At 47.8% G+C, this 23,733-nt stretch overlaps 9 protein-coding genes across 10 annotated transcripts; 5 read left to right on the forward strand and 4 right to left on the reverse strand.

Annotated features, from left to right (window-relative positions):
• Window positions 1-133: 133 nt before the first annotated feature.
• LOC117583024 (glutathione S-transferase D7) lies at window positions 134-2,039 on the forward strand. Of its 2 annotated transcripts, XM_034271176.1 has the most exons (4): window positions 134-626; window positions 1,208-1,423; window positions 1,479-1,620; window positions 1,677-2,039. In XM_034271176.1, the coding sequence occupies exons 2-4, from the start codon at window positions 1,221-1,223 to the stop codon at window positions 2,001-2,003; spliced, it is 672 nt and encodes a 223-aa protein (XP_034127067.1). In that variant the 5' UTR covers window positions 134-626; window positions 1,208-1,220; the 3' UTR covers window positions 2,004-2,039. The 2 variants fall into 2 exon arrangements, with proteins under 2 accessions (XP_034127067.1, XP_034127066.1); XM_034271175.1 differs by lacking the exon at window positions 134-626 and having other exon boundaries at window positions 1,133-1,423.
• Window positions 2,040-2,438: 399 nt separating this feature from the next.
• LOC117583015 (suppressor of lurcher protein 1) lies at window positions 2,439-16,619 on the forward strand. Its single transcript, XM_034271166.1, has 7 exons — window positions 2,439-3,089; window positions 3,151-3,319; window positions 5,308-5,531; window positions 5,591-6,154; window positions 15,287-15,700; window positions 15,755-15,959; window positions 16,023-16,619. Exons 1-7 carry the CDS (start codon window positions 2,972-2,974, stop codon window positions 16,357-16,359), a joined length of 2,031 nt encoding a protein of 676 aa, XP_034127057.1. The 5' UTR covers window positions 2,439-2,971; the 3' UTR covers window positions 16,360-16,619.
• Window positions 3,772-5,120, forward strand: LOC117583025 (calmodulin). Its single transcript, XM_034271177.1, has 4 exons — window positions 3,772-4,033; window positions 4,097-4,318; window positions 4,384-4,640; window positions 4,704-5,120. Exons 1-4 carry the CDS (start codon window positions 3,992-3,994, stop codon window positions 4,873-4,875), a joined length of 693 nt encoding a protein of 230 aa, XP_034127068.1. The 5' UTR covers window positions 3,772-3,991; the 3' UTR covers window positions 4,876-5,120.
• On the reverse strand, window positions 6,506-8,806 carry LOC117583018 (fatty acyl-CoA reductase wat). Its single transcript, XM_034271169.1, has 5 exons — window positions 8,614-8,806; window positions 8,083-8,195; window positions 7,510-8,020; window positions 6,748-7,444; window positions 6,506-6,689 (listed from the first exon to the last, which is right to left on the reverse strand). The coding sequence occupies exons 1-5, from the start codon at window positions 8,684-8,686 to the stop codon at window positions 6,599-6,601; spliced, it is 1,485 nt and encodes a 494-aa protein (XP_034127060.1). The 5' UTR covers window positions 8,687-8,806; the 3' UTR covers window positions 6,506-6,598.
• Window positions 9,990-12,434, reverse strand: LOC117583017 (probable cytochrome P450 9f2). Its single transcript, XM_034271168.1, has 4 exons — window positions 12,161-12,434; window positions 10,986-11,508; window positions 10,267-10,924; window positions 9,990-10,211 (listed from the first exon to the last, which is right to left on the reverse strand). The coding sequence occupies exons 1-4, from the start codon at window positions 12,364-12,366 to the stop codon at window positions 10,045-10,047; spliced, it is 1,554 nt and encodes a 517-aa protein (XP_034127059.1). The 5' UTR covers window positions 12,367-12,434; the 3' UTR covers window positions 9,990-10,044.
• Window positions 12,611-15,185, reverse strand: LOC117583016 (DNA ligase 3). Its single transcript, XM_034271167.1, has 4 exons — window positions 14,897-15,185; window positions 14,028-14,826; window positions 12,804-13,964; window positions 12,611-12,740 (listed from the first exon to the last, which is right to left on the reverse strand). Exons 1-4 carry the CDS (start codon window positions 14,916-14,918, stop codon window positions 12,626-12,628), a joined length of 2,097 nt encoding a protein of 698 aa, XP_034127058.1. The 5' UTR covers window positions 14,919-15,185; the 3' UTR covers window positions 12,611-12,625.
• Window positions 16,520-18,024, forward strand: LOC117583021 (saccharopine dehydrogenase-like oxidoreductase). The gene has a single exon (XM_034271171.1). It carries the CDS (start codon window positions 16,670-16,672, stop codon window positions 17,960-17,962), a length of 1,293 nt encoding a protein of 430 aa, XP_034127062.1. The 5' UTR covers window positions 16,520-16,669; the 3' UTR covers window positions 17,963-18,024.
• A 273-nt stretch (window positions 18,025-18,297) lies between these two features.
• Window positions 18,298-21,563, forward strand: LOC117583022 (palmitoyltransferase ZDHHC6). Its single transcript, XM_034271172.1, has 5 exons — window positions 18,298-18,453; window positions 19,364-19,548; window positions 20,319-20,400; window positions 20,461-20,981; window positions 21,048-21,563. The coding sequence occupies exons 1-5, from the start codon at window positions 18,393-18,395 to the stop codon at window positions 21,477-21,479; spliced, it is 1,281 nt and encodes a 426-aa protein (XP_034127063.1). The 5' UTR covers window positions 18,298-18,392; the 3' UTR covers window positions 21,480-21,563.
• A 415-nt stretch (window positions 21,564-21,978) lies between these two features.
• LOC117583020 (xaa-Pro dipeptidase) lies at window positions 21,979-23,677 on the reverse strand. The gene has a single exon (XM_034271170.1). It carries the CDS (start codon window positions 23,543-23,545, stop codon window positions 22,085-22,087), a length of 1,461 nt encoding a protein of 486 aa, XP_034127061.1. The 5' UTR covers window positions 23,546-23,677; the 3' UTR covers window positions 21,979-22,084.
• Between the last annotated feature and the right edge of the window lie 56 nt (window positions 23,678-23,733).

A 23,733-nucleotide genomic window follows, 5' to 3' on the forward strand; every position in this document is an offset into this window, starting at 1 on the left:
CAACTCCAAGCTGAAGCCAATGCGGCGGCCGGGTGGCCCGCTATGAAGTGCATTGAATTGGAAACTTTGTTAGCAATCAATAAAAAAAGAAAAACGAAACATAGCTTGGGAAAATGATGTAGTCGTATAATTTTAGACACGAACAGGAAAATTTTGACCGAGTTTCGGCACCAGCACACGCCCACTGCCCCCGCACGAACACAGCGGACAGGTGAACACTCATCAGAAGAGGGGAAGGAGGAGGAAGGACCAGACCAGGACAAGGGTGGTCGTCCCTGGCAACGTTCGCTATGAAAACTAAACGAAAACAAAAGAAACTCCAAAGACAACGGACAACACATTCAGAAAATTAAAGGAGACAGAAGGCGGATACAACAACGGACAGAGACATCGCCAAGTTGCGACAGTCGAGAGATTGCAATCACGGAGACCGTTCGGCAGCATCAACTGCAGCCAGGACAGAACCAGAAGCAGGAGCAGCTGGCTAAAGCTGTGGGGCAAAGCAGTTGGAGCCACGCCACGCACTTTGCCGCACGAGACTCGACGGCACACTGCCACACACTGGGGAATTGCATAGACATCGACTCGGTAGCCGTGGTGCAGCACAAGCTGGTGCACAAGATTGTGTGAGTAGATTCCAACAGAGCCCCTGCTCCGCCCCCGTTTGTTGCATATCCCATAATGAATAAATAAGTGAGTGCAATTAAACTGCTGTCGACGCGAAGTATGCCATATTCTTGGACTATCTGCGAGAAAGTGATTCGAATGGTGGCATACCCTGTTTTATTTTGAATTTCTCAAAACTTTTCATAGTTTTTACCTTCTGCTCAAGCAGTTCAAGTGGCGCCATCACAACTAGCAGCGGTCACTTTTGGTACTCTCACGAGTGTGCTGCACTCAAAACCTCGCTGCTGTGAAACTGCCAAGATCAGTCTGCCGCCAAACCGCATAAAGTGTTCGATCAGTTTTAATTGCTATTTTCAATAACATTGACAAGCCGCAGGGCTTGTCCTTCAAGTCAAATTAATAAAAAATACATGTACAAAATCGATGCATTGATTTTTTGCGGTGTGTACTGTCCAGCCAGTAGTTTTTGGGGCTGCTCGAGCGGTCAAAGGGCAACGTGTTGGCATTTCAGTTTTGAATTTCAGCCAATGAGCGACACGAAGCGTATTGTAACCGAATTCGTTTATTGTTTACTGCTCAGCGGTGGAAAAAGAATGTCACCACCCGTGCTGTACTACCTGCCACCCAGTCCGCCCTGCCGCAGTATTCTCCTATTGGCCAAAATGCTGGGCCTGGACTTTGAGCTGAAGATCGTCAACATACTGGAGGGGGAGCAGCTGAAGCCGGACTTTGTGGCCATGAATCCCCAGCACTGTATACCAACCATGAACGATGAGGGTCTGGTACTCTGGGAAAGGTGAGTTGTGTTGCCATAGGAAAGTTCCTTTAACTTTCAAGTGTTTCCCTTGCAGTCGCGCGATTCTTGCGTATCTGGTGGCTGCCTATGGCAAAAGCGATGAACTTTATCCCACGGATATACGAGTGCGTGCGCTGGTCGATCAACGTTTGCAGTTCGATCTGGGCACCCTCTACATGCGCCTCACCGACTACTATGTGAGTATATCCCTGCCTCCTCTCTGCTGCAAGCAGTAATAATTCCATTTTCCCAGTTCCCCACAATGTTCATTGGCGCTCCGCTGGATGAGGGTAAACGCGCCAAGCTATCGGAGGCGGTGGGCTGGTTCAACACCATTCTGGAGGGTCGACAATTCGCCGCCGCCGAGCACTTTACCATTGCCGATCTGACGCTGCTCGTCACCGTGTCCCAGCTGGAGGCATTCGACTTTGAACTGCGTCCCTATAAGCACATAAGGCAGTGGCTGGAGCGCTGCAAGGAGCACGTGGCGCCGTACGACTACGAGGAGCTGAATGGCAGCAAGGCCATACTAATGGGCGATATGTTCAAGGCCAAGATGAATCAGGCAGCAGCCCAATAATGTGTAGAATTGAGTTTCTACGCGTATTATTTATTATACCCGAGCAGTTATCTATTGTGTATTCGTAAGTGTTGTATTGAATAAAAGTTATGCACTAGTCAAAAGCTGGGTTTCTGTACATCAAGGTGCTTGCAGCTGAACGGCGTGTAATGTTGTATATATTTACAGTAAATGCCATCGAGCATAATTGCCTGTTAATGCTCTTCGTACCTATTACCTATCTCGCTCTATTAGCTCTCTCCAGCTAAAGCTCGCGCTCTGCATGCGTTGACTTTGATCGCTGCTTATCTGAGCTTTGATCCGAGCTTTTTGCTGCTGCTGCAGTTTGAAGCGCAAACAAACAAACAAACAAACACAAATCATTGAAAGTAAAAACAGAAACAGTAAGCTAAGGAATAGGAATAGTGTACGCAACGCCACAAATTAAATTTCCTTTTATATCGGCCCTAACTTTAATTGAATTTTTGTTCAAAATTTGAGATGAATTTACTGCTACAACTTGGACAGTAAATGCTACAGTAGCTATAGTAGCAATAGCTACCCACAAAAAAACAATGACGAAACGGCACACATTTAAAAATACCTTGACCAAAACACTGTGGAAGGGACACGCTGCCCGACATTGCCGCAGGCAAATATGGGAACGTGTGCATTTGAGTGGGGAGCCAAGAGAGAGCGACAGAGGGAGAGAGAGAGAGCAGAAGCAGGCGCCAGCATCAGAAACTAATCAACGGACTTTGATGGCGACGACGACGACGACGACGACACCTGCAACAAAGCCAGCATAAAAACCTCAAATGAGATTTAATGGCACGGCAAGGAGGAGCTGAGCAGCAGCAGCCCAGTTGGATGCGAGGTGTTGGCTATTTTTAAACCACAAGGACCGAGCCGCGCAGCAGGTACAGCAGCCTGGGTAGAGCAAAAGGATAACGATTGCTGGCCGCACAGTTTCACTTTGGTCGCTGAATATGGAGGCCGCTTGGCTACTAGCTCTGGGATTAGCTCTGACTCTGGAGGCGATTCGCAGCAGCAGTGGACAGCAGCAGCAAGTGGCTGCCAGCAGCAAACAGTCGCAACTGTGGCTGGGTGGGTGTGCCAGTAAACGATGCCAAAGGATACCCCCACTGATGCAGTTAATCCCTTGCAGATTGCTCCTGCCTGCATGCCAATGAGCGGAATGCCAGCCAGTGGGGCAGGGTGAGCATCAATGCGAGTCAGGCACTCGGCGCCAAGAACAACTGCCTGATGGTGTTCATCGGGGGCATGGATGATGAGCTGGTTGCCTTTCAGCTTGAGCAGTTGCAGCTGCGCGCCGGGTGAGTAGCATTGCTTCCGCCCTGATCTGCGTATTTGCGCATCGGGCAGCTGTCAGTGACAGCCATCAGAAATCATAAATCGAAAAGAGGTGCACCATCGATAGATAAGGCTGATCTTGTCCATCCATCTATCGGGCAGGGTAAACGCGATTGCCAAATATCCGAGAGAGGGAAGCGCAGCGCGCAATGTAATTAAAATACCTTGTGAAGGCCATGTGGACGGTATGGTTCGGTGGAGTCGCCGTGGCCACCGGCACGCCTGGTTATTTATATAAATCGAGGGAAATGGTCAGCGCCCACAAATTTGTGTCAATTTCTATGCAAAATCCCATGCGCATCGCACACACCACACAACCCTACCCCCCGGATATGCCTAGGAACATCAAAATTACATACACAATTTTCGGAATCGATTTGTCAATAAAATTGGAGAGCACTGGCCACGCAGATTTCAGTGGAGCTTGGACCGAGCGCGCCGCCGTACGTATGAATACATTTTAAAGTGTTCCTCGACAGTCGCCGTCGCAGTGCAACAGTCGCGTCGCCGTTGCAGTCACAGTCGCGGTTCGCAGGAATGTGCACGCTTAACGGCTATCAAGTGAATGTGAAAAATTAAACGCTTAAAATAATAATTTAAATTGTGAATTAAAACTACAAATTCATCGACTCAAAATGTCTATGGATCCAACAGTTTCCCTGGAGGATCTGGAGCGTGTGAGTGAAAAAAAAGCCAACCCATAGACTGGAGAGTAAAAATTCCATGAATTCCAACTGCAGCGTCGTCGTCGTGCCAGCTCGGCGCGAAAGGCCTCACAGACACCTCAGCCGCCACCACATTTGGCCGAATCGGAGGCCATGGCCGTGATCAATGAGATATTCAATCCCTCGCTGAAGCTGCCCGACAGCGGTGGCCACTACACGCTGCCGGAGGAGATGAGCGCCGACGATGATGTGGCGCCCCAGGAGCTGGACATTTCGAAGCTAGCGGAGCTCAAGGAAGTAAGTGCACAGCGATGACAGCATCTGGTTTGACCGACTGACTGTTTGGATTCCTCCGAGCAAAGGTTTTTGCGCTCTTTGACACGGATTGCGATGGATTGATATCGAAGGATGATCTGCGCTTCACCTACACCGCACTCGGCAATGAGGCCAACGAGCAGCTGCTGGAGCAAATGATGCTGGAGGCCAAAGAACCACTGGACTACGAGGCCTTTGTACGTCTGATGTCGCGCCGCACACAGGAACTGGATCCCGAGGATGTGCTGCTGGAGGCCTGGAGCAAATGGGACGACCATGGCACGGGCAAAATCGAAGAACGCAAGTGTGTGGTGGAGTCAGGCATTTGAGGGACACAAAATCTAAGTATTCCCTTACGCCACTCTAGAATCTACGAGGAACTGACCAACTATGGCGACAAAATGAGCCTCAACGAGGCCAAGGAGGCGCTCAGCCATGCGCCAATGGCCAAGCCCAAGTCCCTGGAGGAGCCGCCAATGATTGATTATCCAGCCTTCTGCCGCATGCTCGGTGGCATGCGCAAGCGAAAAGAAACCTAAGGAATCGAAATGGAATAAAAATAAAGGGGAATAAATCCCCTTTCAGATGATGCAAAAATTAAAAACCTTTCCCTTAAAAAAACCCTCAAATTAAAAGGAATTTATTGCAGTCTCCATTTTCCCCATCTCCAAAGATATTGAAAAGCTGCCAGCAGCTGCCTCGAATATCCGAATGTTATAACTCTTGGCGCCAACATTTGTGCGACTTTTTTTGGTCAAAATAAATCGTGAAGAACCAACAGAGAGCGATGGGAACTATTTCTTAATGGGCAAAGCGGGTTGGGATATTTATAGGTTGGCTGACCAACGAGCCAGCCCCAAAAGTATCGGCCAATAAATTTCAGACATCGTTACGCATCTGCCATGGCAGGCACAAATTCCGGCATCGTTATATCTTTTTTTGAATTTTTTAAATTGCAATTTTCGTGACAGGTGCTTGGACAGCGTTGAGATTTTTCCGTATCTGCGCGAGCCCGTCATCGAGAACTCAACACTGCCGGCGGACACTTTCTGCCTGCATAGCAATAATCGCACTGCCACGCCTATTTATAGCTCGGGCAGGCTGCTGGGATTGCGGCTGCGTTTCCAGCATCCGCCCACAAAGTTGGACAATTGGAAGCTGAACCTCACAGCCAGCTATAGCTTTCTGAAACGAGGTGAGCCCTGAAACGATCTTTGGTGAATTTTCCATGATTTCCCTTTATTTTTCTTGCAGAAAACTTCAAAACGGAGGGGCGGTTGGTGCCGCACAGCTACTGCGATTTTTACTTCTTTGCCAGTTTGGCCGGGGAGGTGGGCAGCCTGGGGCAGGGCTACTTTCACTCGCCCCGCTTTCCCGCTCACTATCCCGCACACATCAAGTGCGCCTACAAGTTCATCGGGCGGCCCGATACTCGCGTGGAAATCCTCTTCGAGGAGCTGCAACTGCCGCCAGTGCTTAGCGGCGGCTGTCAGCTGGATGCGCTGACAATCTTCGATGCGGAGTCCGCACACATGAACGCCGTGCTGGATGTCCTGTGCACGCCCTGCCCCACGCGTCGACTCGTGAGCAGCGGCCCGGATATGCTGCTGGAGTTTAATGCCAGCTCGAATCGTACAGCCAAAGGATTTCGCGGTAAGTACAAGTTTGTGTCAACTGGACAGGGGTCGCCGTTGCCACCCCCGCCAGCACCCATACTGGAGGCAGCCAGTGTGGCATCGAAGCAGGAGAAGCTGCTGGCCAACAGCGTGAACAGTCTTCAGGCGGATGCGGAGCTGTCGAAGCCCGGACGTTCATTTGGTGAGTTGTCTGGCGCCTCATATATTAGCCTAGATTACATCCCCCCCCCCCCCATCGACCCAACCGACCCAATCGAATTATGCTAATCGTTGGCAAATGGCGGCAAAACTTAGCTGCTGCTCCTTGACGCCTTGGCTCCTCGACAGCTTCCGTCTGTCTGCAGCCGGCCGGAAGCGGATGTGGCCAATCGACTGGGTCTGAAAGGAGCAATGAATCGAAGGATAGATTCAGTCTGTCTTGAGCTCTCGTTGTGTTCAAATGTTGCGCCTGTCGTTGCTCTATAGCCAGCTGCTGCTGGTCTCTTCGTTGCGCGAATCGTTGGCCGTTTGTGCACCATTGCCCGCCAGTGAGTCTGCTTTTGGCCAAGAACATTTATTAATTACACTAACAACTCAATAAAGCTACGATTTGTGGGTGTGTGGGGTGTGTGTGTGTGTGTGTTTCCTAGCCAGCTAGAACCTTGAGCAGAGACCACACGATAGCCGCAGCGCCGCTGCACAGAGTCAGCTGCAAAATGCGATGTAAGACCTGAAAGCTGCGAGAAAAAATCTTCAAAAATTGTTGAAAATATATAAATAAAGTCCTGCACCCACCGCCAAAGTATCTGCCTGCCCCTGCCTATGGTGGTGGGCTGCTCCTTGCCCAAGTAAATGCGAATGCCGCACAGCGCGTGCAAAAAGTAATCGTCCCAATTGATGTCCCGCATGTTAAAGTCAAACAAGCTGTGATCCAGCGAGGACATGCGCTGCCACAACCGCTGCGTGTTGGTCGTATCAAACTTCCACGTGGTGTCCACAAAAGGTGCTAGGATATTGATATTTTTGTGTATTTTCCCGTACAACTTGATCATTCGCGGCTTTTGGCCACGCAGCCGCAGCACCACATCAATGGCATAGCCCGGCAGCAGATGGTAGAAGTAGGCCACGAATCGAAACAGCCAGGGGGTGGTGGTGCAGTGCAGAAAGGGAAACCACATCATCTTGCTCAGCGGATAGCTGTGCACCAGATTTTCGGCTTTATCGCGAAAGTCGCCCCAGGTGATGAGGTTCTCCTCGCTGGGCGTGAAATTGTATATGGCTGGTTCCCCCTGCGGCTTGGCCTCTATGGCCGTGTGCCAGACCGTGGCCAGTGCCATGCAGGCGGAGTAGTCCACGGGCACAATGCCCGCCTGTGCCTTTACATTGAGTCGCGTGATGCGCAGCACACCAAAGGACACGCCATACAGCACGGCAATGGGTCCGTACAGATTGTCAATCCAACCCGACATGGGCTCCTTATAGCTGGCAATGACTGGAAGGGATAGAGGGAGGAGGAGTTACCAAAGCAGCAAAGGCTTTACCGGGGCCAACACCTACTAACTCCTGGTCGAAAGATGCCCACGGGAATGTCGCCCGCCTCCCGCTGAATCACTTGCTCCGCCAGCGCCTTCGTGTAGGTGTAGGTGTTGGGATATTTGCCCATCAGCACGGGTGCCATGCTGTCTATCAGTTCCGCGTCCAGCGACTCGCTCAGCTGCAGCACCTTGTCCGCCGAGCAAGTCAGATGCTCCGGATAGAACTTCTCCTCGATTTTCTCCACCACGCAGTTGGAGTAGGCCGTGGAGATATGCACGAAGGCCTCCAGGCGCTGCATTTGCTTGGCCAGCTGCAGCAGCAGCCGCGCGGCTCTCGTATTGATGGCCAGCGCTATGTGCAGCGGCTCTGTGAAGCGCACTGTGGCAGCGCCATGCAGCACCAGTTGCACCTCCTCAATCAGCAGCCGCCGATCGGAGGCACTGAGGCCCAGATCGGGCGCCTGGCAATCGGCTCTAATGGGCGCCACACGCTGCATGGCCTTGGGCTGGGTTTTCAGTAGTGTATCGAAGACCTTCAGAATGCTTCGGATTATTCGAATTAGTTCGCCAGAGAGCAACAGAAGGGACTACTCACTGGATCGCACTCCCAGGACACAAAGCGCTCCTGGATCTCCTGGCCGCGCTTCGCCCTGAGCAGCACATAGATACGCTTCACCTCCGTGGTGCGCAGCAACTTCTCAATGATCACTGGACACAAAGAAACATCAAAACAAAATAGAGATTAAACTTGAATTGGACTTGTGATCTGGTTGCGAATGATGGCCTTTGCAGCCGGTTCTTAGCGCCTTTTTTGGGGGTTTCACTTTCACTCATCTTTTGTTATGCAGCGTTTGATCATAGTCATATTAATATATTTATATTATGCCAAATCTATTCACAACTTTTAGCCAATATATTGAAATTGTCGAACTTTGATATTTGCAAAGGAAAACCATTATTTTTTGTAGGGAAAAAACTGCATCAGAGCGGGCACAAATGGTTTGGCATTGGCTTTGGCTTGCAGTTCATAAAGTGCACATTTTAATTGCATATTTTTGTGTAATTTATATGCACCCCGGTGTATAATTATTTGTTAAAAAAAAAAACAAAGCAAAGTTCTGGCTACCTTTGCCCAAGAATCCACTGCCGCCAGTTAGCAGCATGATTTTGTCTTTATAAAATTGCTGCATTTCCGACATTCTGCTGATGTTACGTTAATCCTTTTTCCTTCTTTGTGTAAATGCACACACACAAAAACAGACATATACAATATATTTATGTATATTTTGTATTCCTGTGCCGAAGAGTTGATATGCCGAACGCGACTGCTGCTTGAATGAGAGTTGCTTAGAATTTTCACTCCGTATTTATAGCCAAACCGCTGATCGATGAACCAAAAACAAAGCAAAGCAAAGCAAAGCGCATTCTACTATATTATTAAAGGTTGTTTCCAGAGAGACTCGTAAAATAATGTTGTATCCCCTGCTTAGCCCTGACCCCAGTTTAGAAATTAGAACTTGTTGGTTCTGGCTCATGTGCGAATTTTCATGGCCCGTGTCAAGTGGCATTGCGACCCTTTGAACCCTTGGGAGGGTAAGCGCACTCCATGCCAGACCCAAATTAGCTTGGACCTGCACATTTGACTAATTGAAAAACGCTGTCGTCACTTTGGCCCATTCCCTATTTGCCTAGGCTGGAGATAAGCGCACTCACAAACCCGGTAGTTATCTCTGTGGGCAAAGGCAAGTAAGCACTTCATATGGCGAGTGCTGCGCTCCCGTAATTCTGAAGAAAAAAGAAGGTGTCTCTCGATTAATGAATACTTTGACTGCAGGCAAGCCCCCTTTATACACCTTAAAACGTAATATTGAGTTGCAAATTAAAGTCAGTTCAAATTGCACAGTGCACCGGGTAATCATAGTGTTGATTTGATTAGCTTTTAAGGTTCAGTTGCGTATTTTCAGACATGTTTACATTCCAATTGCACAAATCACTGCACGTGCAGGGTAGACAGACAGACAGACAGTGCATCCGTTTCTCAATGAAAATGATATTATTTTAAGTCAACTTTTACTTGTACGCTTAGCTCTGAGGAAGAACCGAAAGAGTGTACGAGTTTCGTAAGCCAACCAAACAAATACTTCACATTGGAACAGAGTATGTGGACATAGGCGTCTACGTAAATCAGAGCCCAAAGATGCGGCAATGTTGTATTGATAAGTAAAAGTCATCGCAGTTATTCTTCTCTTCTCTTACATTTTGAACAGTGATTTAAGGCACTTTTAATGCCAGATTGTGAACAGCAACCGGGCAGGCAACAGGCAGCTGGCATTCCCGACCAAAAATTTCTTTAAATTGTCATTCCAGTCAACAGTACAACAGTGACATGAAGTCACAGATGAACCCCTTGCTATCTTCCAGAATTAGCTTCAATTTGACCAACTCTACAGAGCTTCAATCGCTGAGGCTGGCTGGCAGTAAAAATAATATAAAGACGCTGCATACTTTTAGGCAAAGATTTAATAATTGTAACAAGCATTGTGGCACAGCCTAGAAATTAATTGCGCGGTACAAATTTAATCCAGAATCCACCTTTGGGCGTCAACTGGAAGCCATTGCTGGCCAGCTGCAGGGGAATGCACGATTTCTTGGCTGGTGCAAAGCGATATTCCTTCAACAAATAGTAAATGACAGCCTTGGCCTCGAGCAGTGCAAAGCGGGAACCTGAAAAACAAAAATGAAGACAACTTGCTTCAATTTAAAGACCAGTTCCACTCACCAATGCAGTTGCGTTGTCCCAGACCAAATGGATAATATGTAAAGGGTTGGATGTTGGCTTTGTTCTCATCGCTGAAGCGCTCGGGTTCGAATTTGCTGGGATTCTCAAAGTATTTGGGATCACGATGGAAACCGCAGACGGGCAGCCATATGTAGTCACCCCTTTTGATCTCCAAGGTCTGGCCATCCAAGTCGTAGGTGATGTCCTTGTTGCACTCACGATCTATGGCTATGGCTGCGGGCCACTTGCGCAGCACCTCGGAGACTACCTGATCCAAGTACTTCATGCCCATGATGGCCTCGTATGTCAGTTCCTTGCCATCCAAATCGATGTCCACCTGCTGCACCTCCTCGTACAGCTTCTGCTGCACATCCTCGTTTTCCATCAGCTCCTGTGCGGTGAAGCACATAAGCACCGAGGAGGTCTCAAAGCCGGCAAAGAAGAAGACAAAGCACTGAGCCACAATGTCGCGATCGCTCCATTCACGCACCACTGTGGCCTTGGTCTTGTCTGTCTGGAACAGACCGCGCGCCTCCATCAGCATGTTGATCATGTCTGGGCGGATAATGTTGTGCTCCTGGCGATATTTCATGGCATCCAAAACCAAACGGCAAAAATATTCTGTGCTCTTCTTGTCAAAGAGATCAATTTTGAGTAACTGCAAAAGGGAGATCGAATTATTAGATCAGTTTTCCGAGTTCCATTATCCAACCACAAACCTTATACAACGTCTTGAGGGTGACGAATACCATGAACTTAAGGTTCTGCAGAAAACTGAATGTGGTCAACTTCTTGCCCATCGAATAGAAGGTGTTGTCGCGCTCCTTGAACGAGTTCACCTGCAGCCCAAAGGCCGTGGAGGCAATCACATCGTTGGTGAAGCGTGTGCTGTAATCCTTCATGTCCACATCCGTGCCCTCTCCGGATGCCGTCTGCTCGGGCTTTAGGCAATCCACGGCCTCCTTGGCCACCTGATTCATAAGCTGAAACATTTGTCGCATTTTGCTGCCCGTAAAGGCGGGACTGAGTGTGCTGCGCATGTCCTTCCAGCGTGCATCGCGCATGGAGAAGAGCGAGCTGCCGAAAAGATTGCTCATATCATGTGGATCATCGTCGGTGCCGGTGGCAAAGATATTGCGATGGTTAATAAAGTGATCAAAGTCCTTGATGGTTATTTGCCGCAAAAGTTCCGGATCGCGGATCATCAGCAGTGGCTGGCGCTGCTCGAAGATGCCAAAAACTCTGTGGGAATATATATAAAGCAAGGTTATTGACTGATAAACGTTTGCACTGATAATTGTACACCAATTTTACATGTGAAGTGAGATTAGAATTTTGATAAGCAATCATCAAAAAAGTCTTTTTATAGCCTTCAACTGTGCATTTATTTTTTGGCTGATGTCTCACAATGTTAGAGGCATTCCAACTGGTCATAGATATGATATAATTAATTTGGTAAATTGATTAAACCTGTATCTGTGTATATAATTATCTATAAACCTGGCATTAGCTTTGTTATGCCGTTGTACCTGGCAAAGCGTTTCCACACATTGATAACATTCAAATCAATTCGACTGATAAACTGATTAAGAATTATCTCATTTTTATGCCTGAAGTACATTGTAAGGGCTTGATAGTTTCACACATTTCGTTTGGGAATCATCAGCAATTGTTTACCATATGCCACATATATATAGGTACGATATTTAATATTTCCAAACGTGACCGCACCCAGCCCATATTTATTTGTAGATACACACGATCGATTGACCTTGATAATTGTATGTTGATTTACACATCACTGGCCATAATTGTGTGTATCTATTTATATTCTCTTAATAGGTTCAAAGTGCGCTGATTGGAATTAAGTAACTAGATATTGAATCACACTCACTTGCTGCTGCCGCCTTTGTTGTACAAATCACACACAATATCAAACATGGACTTTTGTTTTAATATCATTTGAGCCATGTTGCCAAAATAGAGCTTGGGCTTGGCAAAGGAAACACCACGCTGCTTGAAGAAGTCATTGTTTGCCGTTGCCCAGCGATAGAACAGCGCAAAGGCAATGCCAAACAGTGCCACAAATTCTAATAACATTTCGCTGATGATCTCAGTACGTGTGTAGGAGCAAGCAGTGCGCGTTCGTTGATTCCAGCGTTCAAACTAGAACTGCGACGCCACCAAACCACTGGATTTGCTTTTATTAGACACCGCGCAAAGCTTTTAAATAGAGCTTTGTGTGGTGTCGCCGTTGTATGAAATCGGGCACCGCGTTTGATAAACATATCTAGTATATAATTTCACCAATTAATCTAACGTACTTGTATGTAGAAATGGTTCAAAACAAAAGCAAAACTCAGCAACGCTTAAGCAATACAGCATAAATCGGATAGGGCTGCCGACTCTGATGCTGAATGGATGATTGGAGCCAGCGCACATTGAGATGACGACAGCTGCGGCGATAAAGAGACCTGCGGAAAACATTAAATTTGCTTACAAAGAAAGAACCATAAAATATATTCATGAAATAGTACCTCAGTTTGTCGAAATCCAAAGCCTTTTCTGCATCGTTATCGTAGAAAACCAAATCGGCTTTTTTTGTTTCCGTTGTGAGGGAACCGCCGTGCCTCACAAATTCATCTTTAACTTTATCCAGTCCGCAATTCATCTCAAATTGTGCCAACAGACCCGCAAATAACTGGTTCTCCACTTTTTTCGAACTGTTTGCCTTTTCCTCCTGCTTTATTTCAGTTTTAACTTCTTTTTTGCTGGATTTGAAATAATCTTTGAGGCCTTTTTGTGATGGTGAAATACTTTCTAGCTTTGGTATCTTGCGTTTGGTCTTCGTTGGCGCCCGACCTGCCTTGTCGTCATCGTCCGATTCAATGGGCGATCTCTTAAGCTTTTTGTTGCTGCTTGAACAGGTACTGGCGGCTGGCTTTATCTTTTGTGGCGTCTTTTCTGCATTGAGCGCGTCCTTATCACAATTGGCCAGCAGCAGATCCACATTTACACTCTTCTTGGAGGCATCGTACAGGTCCTCCAAATGGGCCAAATCATTTGCCTCCTTCGCGGTTTTATCGCTACGCAAACGTGTGATCCTGGGAAAGCGTATAGAGATGCCGGACGCTGTGTGTGCCTCGGACTTTGTAAACTCAGCACCAGTGATCTCCCACACAGGCATGCTTGCCGGATCCTTGGCCAGGACATCGGGCACTAGAGACTTTTTGCACAGCAGCCAATTGGGTATTTTGTTGGCATCGGCTCGCTCCGTTAGCTTCATCAGTGTGTCATGCATCTCCGCGTTGGTGGCATCGTCCAGGCCAGAGTGCACCTTCGTCACAGTTTTCCACAGATGATCGCGCGCATCGTAGCAACCCATCAGAAAGATGCTGAGCACGCCGCCCTTCTTCCCAGAGCCATACCACGCGCCCAGCACCACGAGATCCGCTGTGTCTGCCATTTTACCCTCGAAGAGGTAATCCTTTTTCACCTTCAGCCAGTTGCGCTTGCCCGGCTGGTAGCTGCCATTGGGACTCTTCAGCACCACACCCTCCAGATTGGCATGCAAAACCTTGGCCGTCATCATGGCCAGCTCGTTCTTGGTCTTCAGAAACTGAGACTCGGACAGCTGCACGTGCGATTTCAAGGGTTTGATGTTTTCCTCCAGTATTTTGCGACGTTTATGGAACTCACTAAAAGCAAAAGGGGAAAGCGATTATGCCATAGTCTGGTTGGATGATCTTTTCTCCACTCACAGCTGTGTCAAGTCGTCTCCATCGTAGAGTATGCAATCGAAGACAAACAGACAAACCGAAGCATTGGCGTACGTCTGCTTCTTGTGCGCACCCAAAGTGCCAAATGGCAGCATGGCATCCGTCTCTGTGTCCACCAGTATAATCTCAGAGTCTAAAATCATATCTCCAGCGCCGGGAAAGGCACGCGGTATATAGTCCTTTAGAGCTTTGATTTTGTGATCCATCACAGGCTTTAGGTTGCGACTAAAGAACTTAAATTCGATGCCTTGCTTATGGATTTGCACGCGCTCGCCATCGTATTTGACTTCACCGTACAGCCCGCCGGGACTCTTTTTGAACGCCTCCTCCACAGATTTGCAGGCATTGGCCAGCATGGGCGATATTGGAGTCATAACTTGAATTCCACTGCCGCTAGATCCAATTTTCTTTGTCTGCTTCACTTTGCTGAGCGCCCAGGCCTTGTTTCCTTTGCCCGCAAACTGTTCCACGATGGCTGACAAATCGCGAGACGATTGATACGCGGGATAAGCGAGTGGGCCAAAGGCATCCAGAATGTGTCTGGCACGTGCATTTATGCGCAGATCCTGTTTAATCAGTCGGATGAAGGTGCGTAAATCCAAGTCGGTGGCCTTCTTGCACAGCTCCTGCAACAGTTCCGTTTGTTCATCCTCTTTGGTGCGCTCCTCGAGCTGGGTGAGCAGCCGCTCCACTTCCTGCAAATAGAGTTTGCTTTGCTTCTGCGGTTTGAGTTTGGTTGAGTCAGCAAAATGCTTGCGTAGAGTCTCGGACACGTCACCATCTACGTGGAATTTATAGGAACAAATTATTATTCACATTTTTCGCATCATACAACTAAGCGTATAGCTCACCCTGCTCGAGATCGAGATGCATTTGCTGCTGGTTTGCATTGAAAATGCGTGAAAATAGTTTTATCAGCGCCTTATTCTGCAAATTGTAGACTCGCTGGTTGGCCACTGGTATCAGGAACTGCACCCACAGCAATGTGTCACCCTCGAAACCAGTGCCACTAGTGCCCTTTTCAAAGAAATTCTGTAGTTTGTCCACCTTCTTTAGGTAGCTTGACTCTGCTGCTATTTCATCACAAACGCGCCGAAATGTGTCCAATTTATTGTCCTCATTCTCCGTCTGCTTGCTGCCCATGACGCTGCTGCCAAGACGAGTTAACAACCGAATGTGACTCTTCCCCTTTACCAGTCTCAACATATAATATACAACATCTATATAACAAAATTTTACAGAGAAATGCCAGCACACGTACGATTCGCGTGTAAACAAATCAGGCACATTCGAGTCGAATCAGCTGTTCTTCAGCAAGAACTTTGGCGTTACCAACACTGGCGGGAGAAGCATTCTCTGCCGCTACAATTTTGAAGCGCAACCGCCCGAACGCATTCAAATCCGATTTCATGACTTTAATATACCAACCATACACGAAAACTCCACTGAATGCCAGGCAAATGATGCTCTCCACGTGATGATTGAAGTGCGCGGCAGATACGAGACACGGGAGCTTCTGTGTGGTGCGTTTCTGCCCAAACCTCTGATGTCGAATGGCCCGCAGATCCATATGCAGTACTTTGGAAAGTATCCACCAGAAATGACCAACAAGGTGCAGTATTACGGATTTCGTGCGGAGTACAGGTTCCTAACAAGTTAGTTGACAATACCTATTTTGCTGAATCTATAATCTATTAACGTATTTATAGATTTTGGCATCATGTCGGGCGTCCAACAGGGCGAGGAATGCACTTTCGTCTACAACAGCAGCGAACGCATCAGCGGCCTCTTCCATTCTCCCAATTTTCCTGGATATTATCTGGAGAACGTGGTGTGCAACTATTACTTCTACGCCGGCAGAGACGAACGAGTTGTCGTACATTTTACTTACTTTGATGTGGAGGGCATTGGCGCGTACGTTCACTTTCGCTTTATTTGCTTTTGTGTGTCAGTGTTGACAATGTGCTTTCTTTACAGTTGTGATCACCAGACCGCCAGCGACTATGTGGAGTTTTCGAATTTCATGAGCACAGATCGCAAGTACAGTAAATACTGTGGCAAGCTGCAGGACTTTGAAATGCGCTCGGATGGTCATTTCTTTCGGGTGACACTGCACTCCAACGATCGGTTTGTGGCCATTGGATTTCGCGCCCTGTACACATTTGAGCCGATTCCAATAAATAACTCCAACGCCGATTTGCGGGGCAATGCCTCAATGCAGAGTTATGTGTCTCGTGCACCTTCAAAGCAGGATTTCTACAACTTAGTTGCTCTTATTTTGGTTACAATTTCATTTATAAAACATAATATATAAAAATAATGCATTCAAATTTCGATGTATCTTAAGGGCCATCGATGACGGAACTTCATTATCATGTTATCATTAGCAACCGTGTTTTTAACAGCTAATCACCTGGGCAAAAGTTGCTTTTATATTGTGGAGTCACCAGTGCCGCCATGTTATCAGAGGAATAAATACACTTGTATAGTCTGATCGCTACTAATAACTATTCGGTTGTCGTACACGGCAAGAACACCAGAAGAAGCGAATAATTTCGAACTGATAAGGAATTACTAAGCAACTAATTATATATTCGTCGTGGCTTTGCAGTGACCCCTACACAATGGCAGCTAAGAAATTGGATGCCATTATTTTTGGTGCCACCGGTTTTACCGGCAAATACACCGTGCTGGAAGCTGTGTCCGTTCTCAAGGGCCTGAGCTGGGGCATTGCCGGGCGTAACCAGGAAAAACTTCAGTCGGTGCTTAAGGAAATGAGTGCAAAGTCCAAGACAGATCTTTCGCAGACACCCATCATCATAGCCGATGTGAACAATGAGACGTCACTATTGGAAATGGCCAAGCGCTGCCGCATTGTGGTGAATACTGCCGGTCCATATCGCTTTTTTGGTGAAAATGTGGTCAAAGCCTGCATCGAGGCAGGCACACATCACGTCGATGTTAGCGGTGAGCCTCAATATATGGAATCCATACAGCTTAAGTACAACGATCGTGCCAGGGAGCGTGGAGTGTACGTAATCAGCGCCTGTGGCTTTGACTCTATTCCCGCCGACTTGGGCGTCGTCTTCGTGGAGAAGAATTTTGATGGAGTTGTTAACTCGGTGGAGAATTTCGTCCATTTTGGAGTCAAGGGCGGTACCAAAGGTACGGGCAGCGCTTCCCTCAACACTGGCACTTGGGAGAGTGCCATTCACGCCATCGCGAACAGAAGCGAGTCAATCGCGATACGCAGGAAGCTCTTCCCAAATCGTCTGCCCAAATTCCATCCCGAGCTCAAGCCACGAGCGCCACTATCCATTGCGAATGAGGTGGGTAAGGTAGTCCTGCCCTTCCCGGAGACGGATCGATCGGTGGTGATGCGTTCGCAGCGTTACCTTTACGAGAATGAGAAGAAACGACCGATCCAGATGCAAGCCTACATGTTGTATCCCTCGCGGTTGGTCGCTGGCGTTGTTGTCTTCTTTGCTGCTGTTATTGGAATCTTGGCCAAGTTTTCGTTTGGCCGTCAGCTGCTGCTCAGGTATCCAAGCTTCTTTTCCGGCGGTATGGCATCTCGGGACGGTCCTAGCGAGGCGCGAATGGAGCGCTCCTTCTTTAGGATGACAATGAAAGCCACCGGATGGCCCAAATCACAGAAGCTGGCCGAAAGCACAGACCAGTACTCCACAACACCCTCCAAAACCTTAACAGTACAAATAACTGGTCCTAACCCTGGCTACGGTTCCACCTGTGTCGCCTTGTTGTCCACGGCAAAGACCATTCTGAACGAGAGCGATAAAATGCCCAGCACAGGCGGAGTCCTGCCACCAGGAGCCGCATTTTCCAAGACAAGCCTCATCAGCGAGTTGGAGAAGCACGAACATGGTATTAAGTACGAGATTGTAGCCAACAAGTAAATAGTGTATATGTATTTAAAGCGGGAATTGGATTTTCATAATAAACCACAGCAACAAAGTTAGTTCGAAGGTTTACATTCACCTACATATATATCGCAAATTACGGTCACACTGTGCATATCGCTGTTATCGGTAGAGGTATTCCACTCTACTTTTTCAATCACATGGTTCAAAAAGGAATTTCTATAATTTAAATGGTCTTTAATTTGATTTTATTGTCGGAAATTGTTTTACAAGTTTTTACACCAAATGGTGACAGTATTTTTCATGCTTTGCAAGTTCGTACACCAAATTATTTGTTATAGTATTTTTGGGCGGTACAGTATATATTTGCCTACCATATTCGGTCACACTGACCTGTTTTTACAACTACTTTTTTGTTTACCTTTCCTCACTACCATTTTGGACGCCAACGCGATATTTAAAAATTATGAGTGCTGAAATATCCGGCTTTCGCCGATTTATACATTGGGGCCCAATCACAGCCCTGAGTAAGTACGACCGAAAGAACCATTGGCCCGTCTAAAGAGAGCAGCTTGCAGTTTGTGGTCAGCAACAAGCTAAAAAGAAAAGTTTGCAAATTGGCTCAAAGTGAAGTGAATGAACTGCTCGGGGGACTGGACAGACAGACGGCCACAAAGAGCACATAACAAGGCTTCAATTACTGTTTCTAAGACGTGGGTGGGTCTTGCAAACGCCCACACGGCAACGCCCGCGTTTTGTATATGTCTGGATCGAGATATCGCGTTTCAAATTGCTATGATGGACGGGTCATAGAGAGGGTCCGGCACGCCACACATCCGTTGCACGGAGCCACCAATCGAGTGTCACAGTGCCGGCAGCAACTTTGCCTTTTAATTTCCCTAATGTGCTGCGCTAATTGTGTTTTAGTTGCATGTATTTTCGGTTTTAATTTCTTCTTTTTCAAAGTGTCGTCGGGTTCTGTGCTATCGGAAATTTCACGCAGGCCAAGTATAGCGTGCAAATTGACCATTTGGTCCTTTGGCGAGGCAGAGACGGTGAAACGACCGTAAGACTTCCGGTTGGCAGTACAAGTAGACGGAAATTTTTGATATCGAATTTGATGTACTATTGTAATTGTGTGCCTTCAGCCTTAATGTCTAAATTAGACGACGGCTGCTTGTTGCTGGCTTATGGCCAGGAGTAGGGATGGGCCCTGGCCAGACCGGAGGCACTCATTGCTGGGGCGCGGTTACGCTTAATCAACTGAAAAGGTTGGCCATAAGCGAAATAATGAGTTTCATTTCCTATACACGCAACGAAGCGAAGAATAACCCACCACCAGGCTCAGTCCCTAACTCTGGACTACTCTGAATAATAATAACAAATTAAATTTTCCCATGTTTAAATTGTTTATCTTTTATTTGACCCGTTTTGCAGGCATTATCAAGTGCATAACGCTGACAACGCTCTACATGAACTCGATGTGGTGGCCGCCAAATGAATCATTCGCTGGCTTTGCCCATCAGGCCTTGTTCCTAATGCTCTCCACACTGGCGACATTCAATTACGTCATGGCCACACTGACAGGTCCCGGCCTATTGCCCAGACAGTGGCAGCCAAAGGTAAATAACAATAATAGAATACATTTTTGTTGTGACACGATTAAAGCTGGCTTGGAGGGGTGTTTCCCGAACACCTGTTACCTTTTTGATAATTTCCAACCACCAATTGGCGCCCAAAAAATTGTTGAACCGACACGAACTGTGGACGATTTCGTGGTCCGCATTGTGCATCGTCATTCTGTAGCGGAAGTTCTTGTTTAGCACACAAATGAAAGGAGAAAGAGAACCGAGAGCCGAGCCAGGGGTGCCATCAACACTTGGCCGTCACTTAGGGATTTTCTTTGCTTTATTTGCATACAGACAAAATGGGCCAACAGCTAGCCCTGCTGTGGCGTGTGTTTTTCCTTATCGCATAATTCGCGTCAATTAATCTGCAATTTATTTTGGAAGATTTTAAATTCAATTCCTCACAGTAGGAGAATCGCGTAAATGTCGTGCTGGTTCCAGGACACGAACCCGGTAACGCTCGCCGTTTTTCGGCGCACATTAATTTTTTCCTTGGCCATGACGCGGTGGCCCACAAATAATTTATGGAGCGACTTAACGGCCATGCCCTGCACGCGAACGCAGTCCAGTTCGGTTCAGTCCGGGTCCGGGTAATGCAATTACCTGAAATTAGCATAAATGTTTTGTAGGCAGGTCCCAGACACACAAGAGGGGCGGCAGCTAATGAGCTGTGCGTCGTTAAGTTTTCTGTTGTAAGCCGTAGTTTAGCGACAGGGTGCATTAATCACGCATATATACATATATTTAATATCCATATTTTGCAGGAGCCCAAGGACACAGAGCACCTGCAGTACTGCAAGACGTGCGAGGGCTACAAAGCTCCACGCTCCCATCACTGTCGCAAGTGTAAGTCGAACATCCCTCCCAAAAAGCCAGAACTGTTATCATTTCTCCTTTTCCACATAGGCAACCGTTGCGTCAAGAAGATGGATCATCATTGCCCGTGGATCAACCATTGTGTGGGCTGGGCCAATCATGCCTACTTCTCGTACTTCCTGCTCTTCTCCATATTGGGCAGCATGCAGGCCACTGTCATCCTGTGCGGCTCTTTCTATCGTGGAATTTATCGCTACTATTATCTGACCCATGGACTGGTGCACCTGGCCAGCGTACAGTTCACAGTGGTCAGCATCATAATGTGCATCACTGGCATGGGCCTGGCCATTGGTGTGGTCATTGGCCTGGGCATGCTGCTGTTCATTCAACTGAAGACGATTGTCGCCAATCAGACGGGCATTGAAATCTGGATAGTGGAGAAGGCACAGTACCGGCGCTATGCAAGTGGCGAGGAAGTGGAAAGTTTTATCTATCCATACGATCTGGGCTGGCGGCTCAATCTGAAGCAGGTGTTCAATGACGAATGCCAAAAACTCGGCGACGGCATCGAGTGGCCCGTGGCACAGGGCTGTGATCAGTACACATTGACAGTAAGTGTGGCCAGGCGCAAGACAGATGTTGAATATTAAATCCCGTTTCTCTTATCCCTCCACCAGCGAGAGCAGCTGGCACAGAAAGAGGAAAAGCGAGCCCGGACACGTACCTACAAGTGTCATAGTCCCGTTACGGGTCGCTGGCTGCCCGTTTGCTCACAGGGTTGGAGCGTATGCATGGGTGCTCCCTGCACGGATGAGCCGCGTATTCGCCTGCAGCCAGGTGACATAATTAAGGTGACGCGCTTTCGCAAGCATTGGCTCTTTGGCGAGCGGGAACTCACCAAGCAGGAGCTACGCGGTGACAAAAAGCATCAGCGTAGGGGACATACGCGTGGCTGGTTTCCACGTCAAAGCGCTGTCGAGCTTATCGAGGTACATGAGTGCGGCGGCGATCCTGGCAGCGACAATCTGACCGAGAACGGAACATGCAACGGAGGACATGCTCAACTAAAGCAACAGCAACGCAATGGACACGCCAAGAAGTATATGTAACCCGATCAATCGGCACAATGTACACATCATAGCAACACACAGTCGCCCCAGCTTGTACATAGATTAGAAAACGCTTGAAAGACATTCGACTCTTTCCGCTTAAACCAGCTGCCGCTGCCGCTCCCAGCCCCCCCTATCCTCCATCGCTCTCTCTCTCTCTGTCGTTCACATTGTTAACACTGTTGGCCAATAAACAAACGCGAAACTTGATATCAATCTGGAATTTGTGATAAGCGATTACATTCCTAAATGTGTGTATAGCGTGTACAGTGCCTGAACTGAGTATAAGCACAGCAATTACTTTTCACTTGAATGCTGTTTTAAGAGATTTTCCATTGCGACCCACAGAATCTCAAAGGAAAAGCACATTTCATTGTTCAACACTTAAACAACCGTAAATTTAAATGGTTTTTAAATGGCATAGGAACACTGTAGCTGTATAGTTGCAAATTTTAAATTCATACAAAATTACAATTAATTTTCGATTTTATCGATCATATCCCATAAGAAATGTATTTATTGGTTAACCATAATTTGATTATGACATTATTTTAAAAAGATAGTGTATACTGTGTGCATTATATACCCCTCCACCCTTCACTGAGCTAATCGGAGCTCATGGTTGCCTCGATTTCCTCAACGGTCCGTGGCACAATTGCAAAATTCTCGTTGCCATTCTGGGTAATAAGAACATCATCCTCGATGCGTACACCGCCAAAGTTGCGGAAACGATTGAAGACATCCACATTGATGAATTTACTTAGTTCTGGATTGGCCAGAGCGCCGTCCATCAGTCGCTTGATGAAGTAGCAGCCCGGCTCAATGGTCACGTACATGCCAGCCCTGAGGACACGGGCGAAGCGCAACTTGCTCAGCCACGGCTCATTAGGCCGCTTTGGTTCAGTGGGCAAATAGCCACCCACATCGTGCACATCCAGGCCAATCAGGTGACCCAGGCCGTGCGGCTGAAAGACAGCCGAGAGTCCAGCTTCGAGCATTTCATCGACATCGCCCTGAAGCATGCCACCCGCCTTGAGACGTTGCAGCAATACCTTGCCCGCCAGTTTGTGCATGTCCACCCACGACACGCCATCGCGTGCTGTCGCGGCCACCGCGTTGCGAGCATCCAGCACAGCGTTGTAAATGAACTTCTGGTCATCCGTGAACTTGCCGTTGGCCGGGAAAGTGCAGGTTATGTCTGCCGCATAGCCGCAATAGTTGGCTCCCATGTCAAACAAACACATTTCACCATCCTGAATGGGTCGGCTGTTGGGTGCGCCGGCATGGCCATAATGCAGAATTGACGAATTGGTGCCACTGCCGCAGATGCATGTGTAGGAGGCATGACGGCAACCGCCCACGGAATAGGCGTGATGGAGGAACAGTGACTCCCCCTCGAACTCCATCTTGCCAGGACGTATAAACTTCATGACCCTAATGTGTGCATCCGACGAGACCTTGGCCACATAGCGCAGAACTTCGATCTCCTCGGCAGACTTGATGACTCGGCATTCGGACAATATGGGATAGAGTAGGTCGCAGTCTGTCACATACTTTTCCTTGCCATCGAACTCGGGCGGCTGCATGGTGAGGCCGCTATCGCTGTTGGTGCCACTGAGCGTGAGTATCAGCTTGGGCGCTGCCTTCTCCAGATAGTCCGTGAGTTCATCCAGATAGTAAACCTCATCCACTTCGTACATGGCCTTAAATTCAGCTGGTGAAAGCAGCTCGCCCATCCAAGTACTGTACTCCTCGGGTAGGCGCGGTACAAAGAGCACACTGGCGACGCCCCCAGTCCGTACGTTGATAGTGAGGATGCCGTAGCAGCCGGGCTCCTTGGCTCCAAACAGATACCGGAAGTATGACTCCTGGCGAAACACATAGTCCACGTCGGTGTTGTAGAAACTCTTATCCTTGCCACCCTCCAGCAGCACAAGCAGGTTGCCCGAATCAAACTTGAGGTTATTCTGAAGCTGCTGCAACAGAGCTTTGCAAACGCGATCTCTATTGTTCTTAAACAGGGTCATGGGCACTGCGTAGCCCGATCCCATTTGAAAGGCTGCCATGTTGATGCGACGAGTTTGGAATACGAAAGTGTAATAACTGTATGGCTGCAATGGGCTTTTCTACCCACCCCAAGGCGATTAGCAATATCTGTCAACTGAACAATAGCCGCTGTAAATTAAATGTTTATCACTTTGCTGTTGTTTTTGCCTTTGCTTGTTGTCAACCGCAACAGGCTACATACATAAAT

Source organism: Drosophila guanche, unplaced genomic scaffold (assembly GCF_900245975.1).
Source record: "Drosophila guanche unplaced genomic scaffold, DGUA_6, whole genome shotgun sequence".
Classification (NCBI taxonomy): Eukaryota; Metazoa; Arthropoda; class Insecta; order Diptera; family Drosophilidae; genus Drosophila; species Drosophila guanche.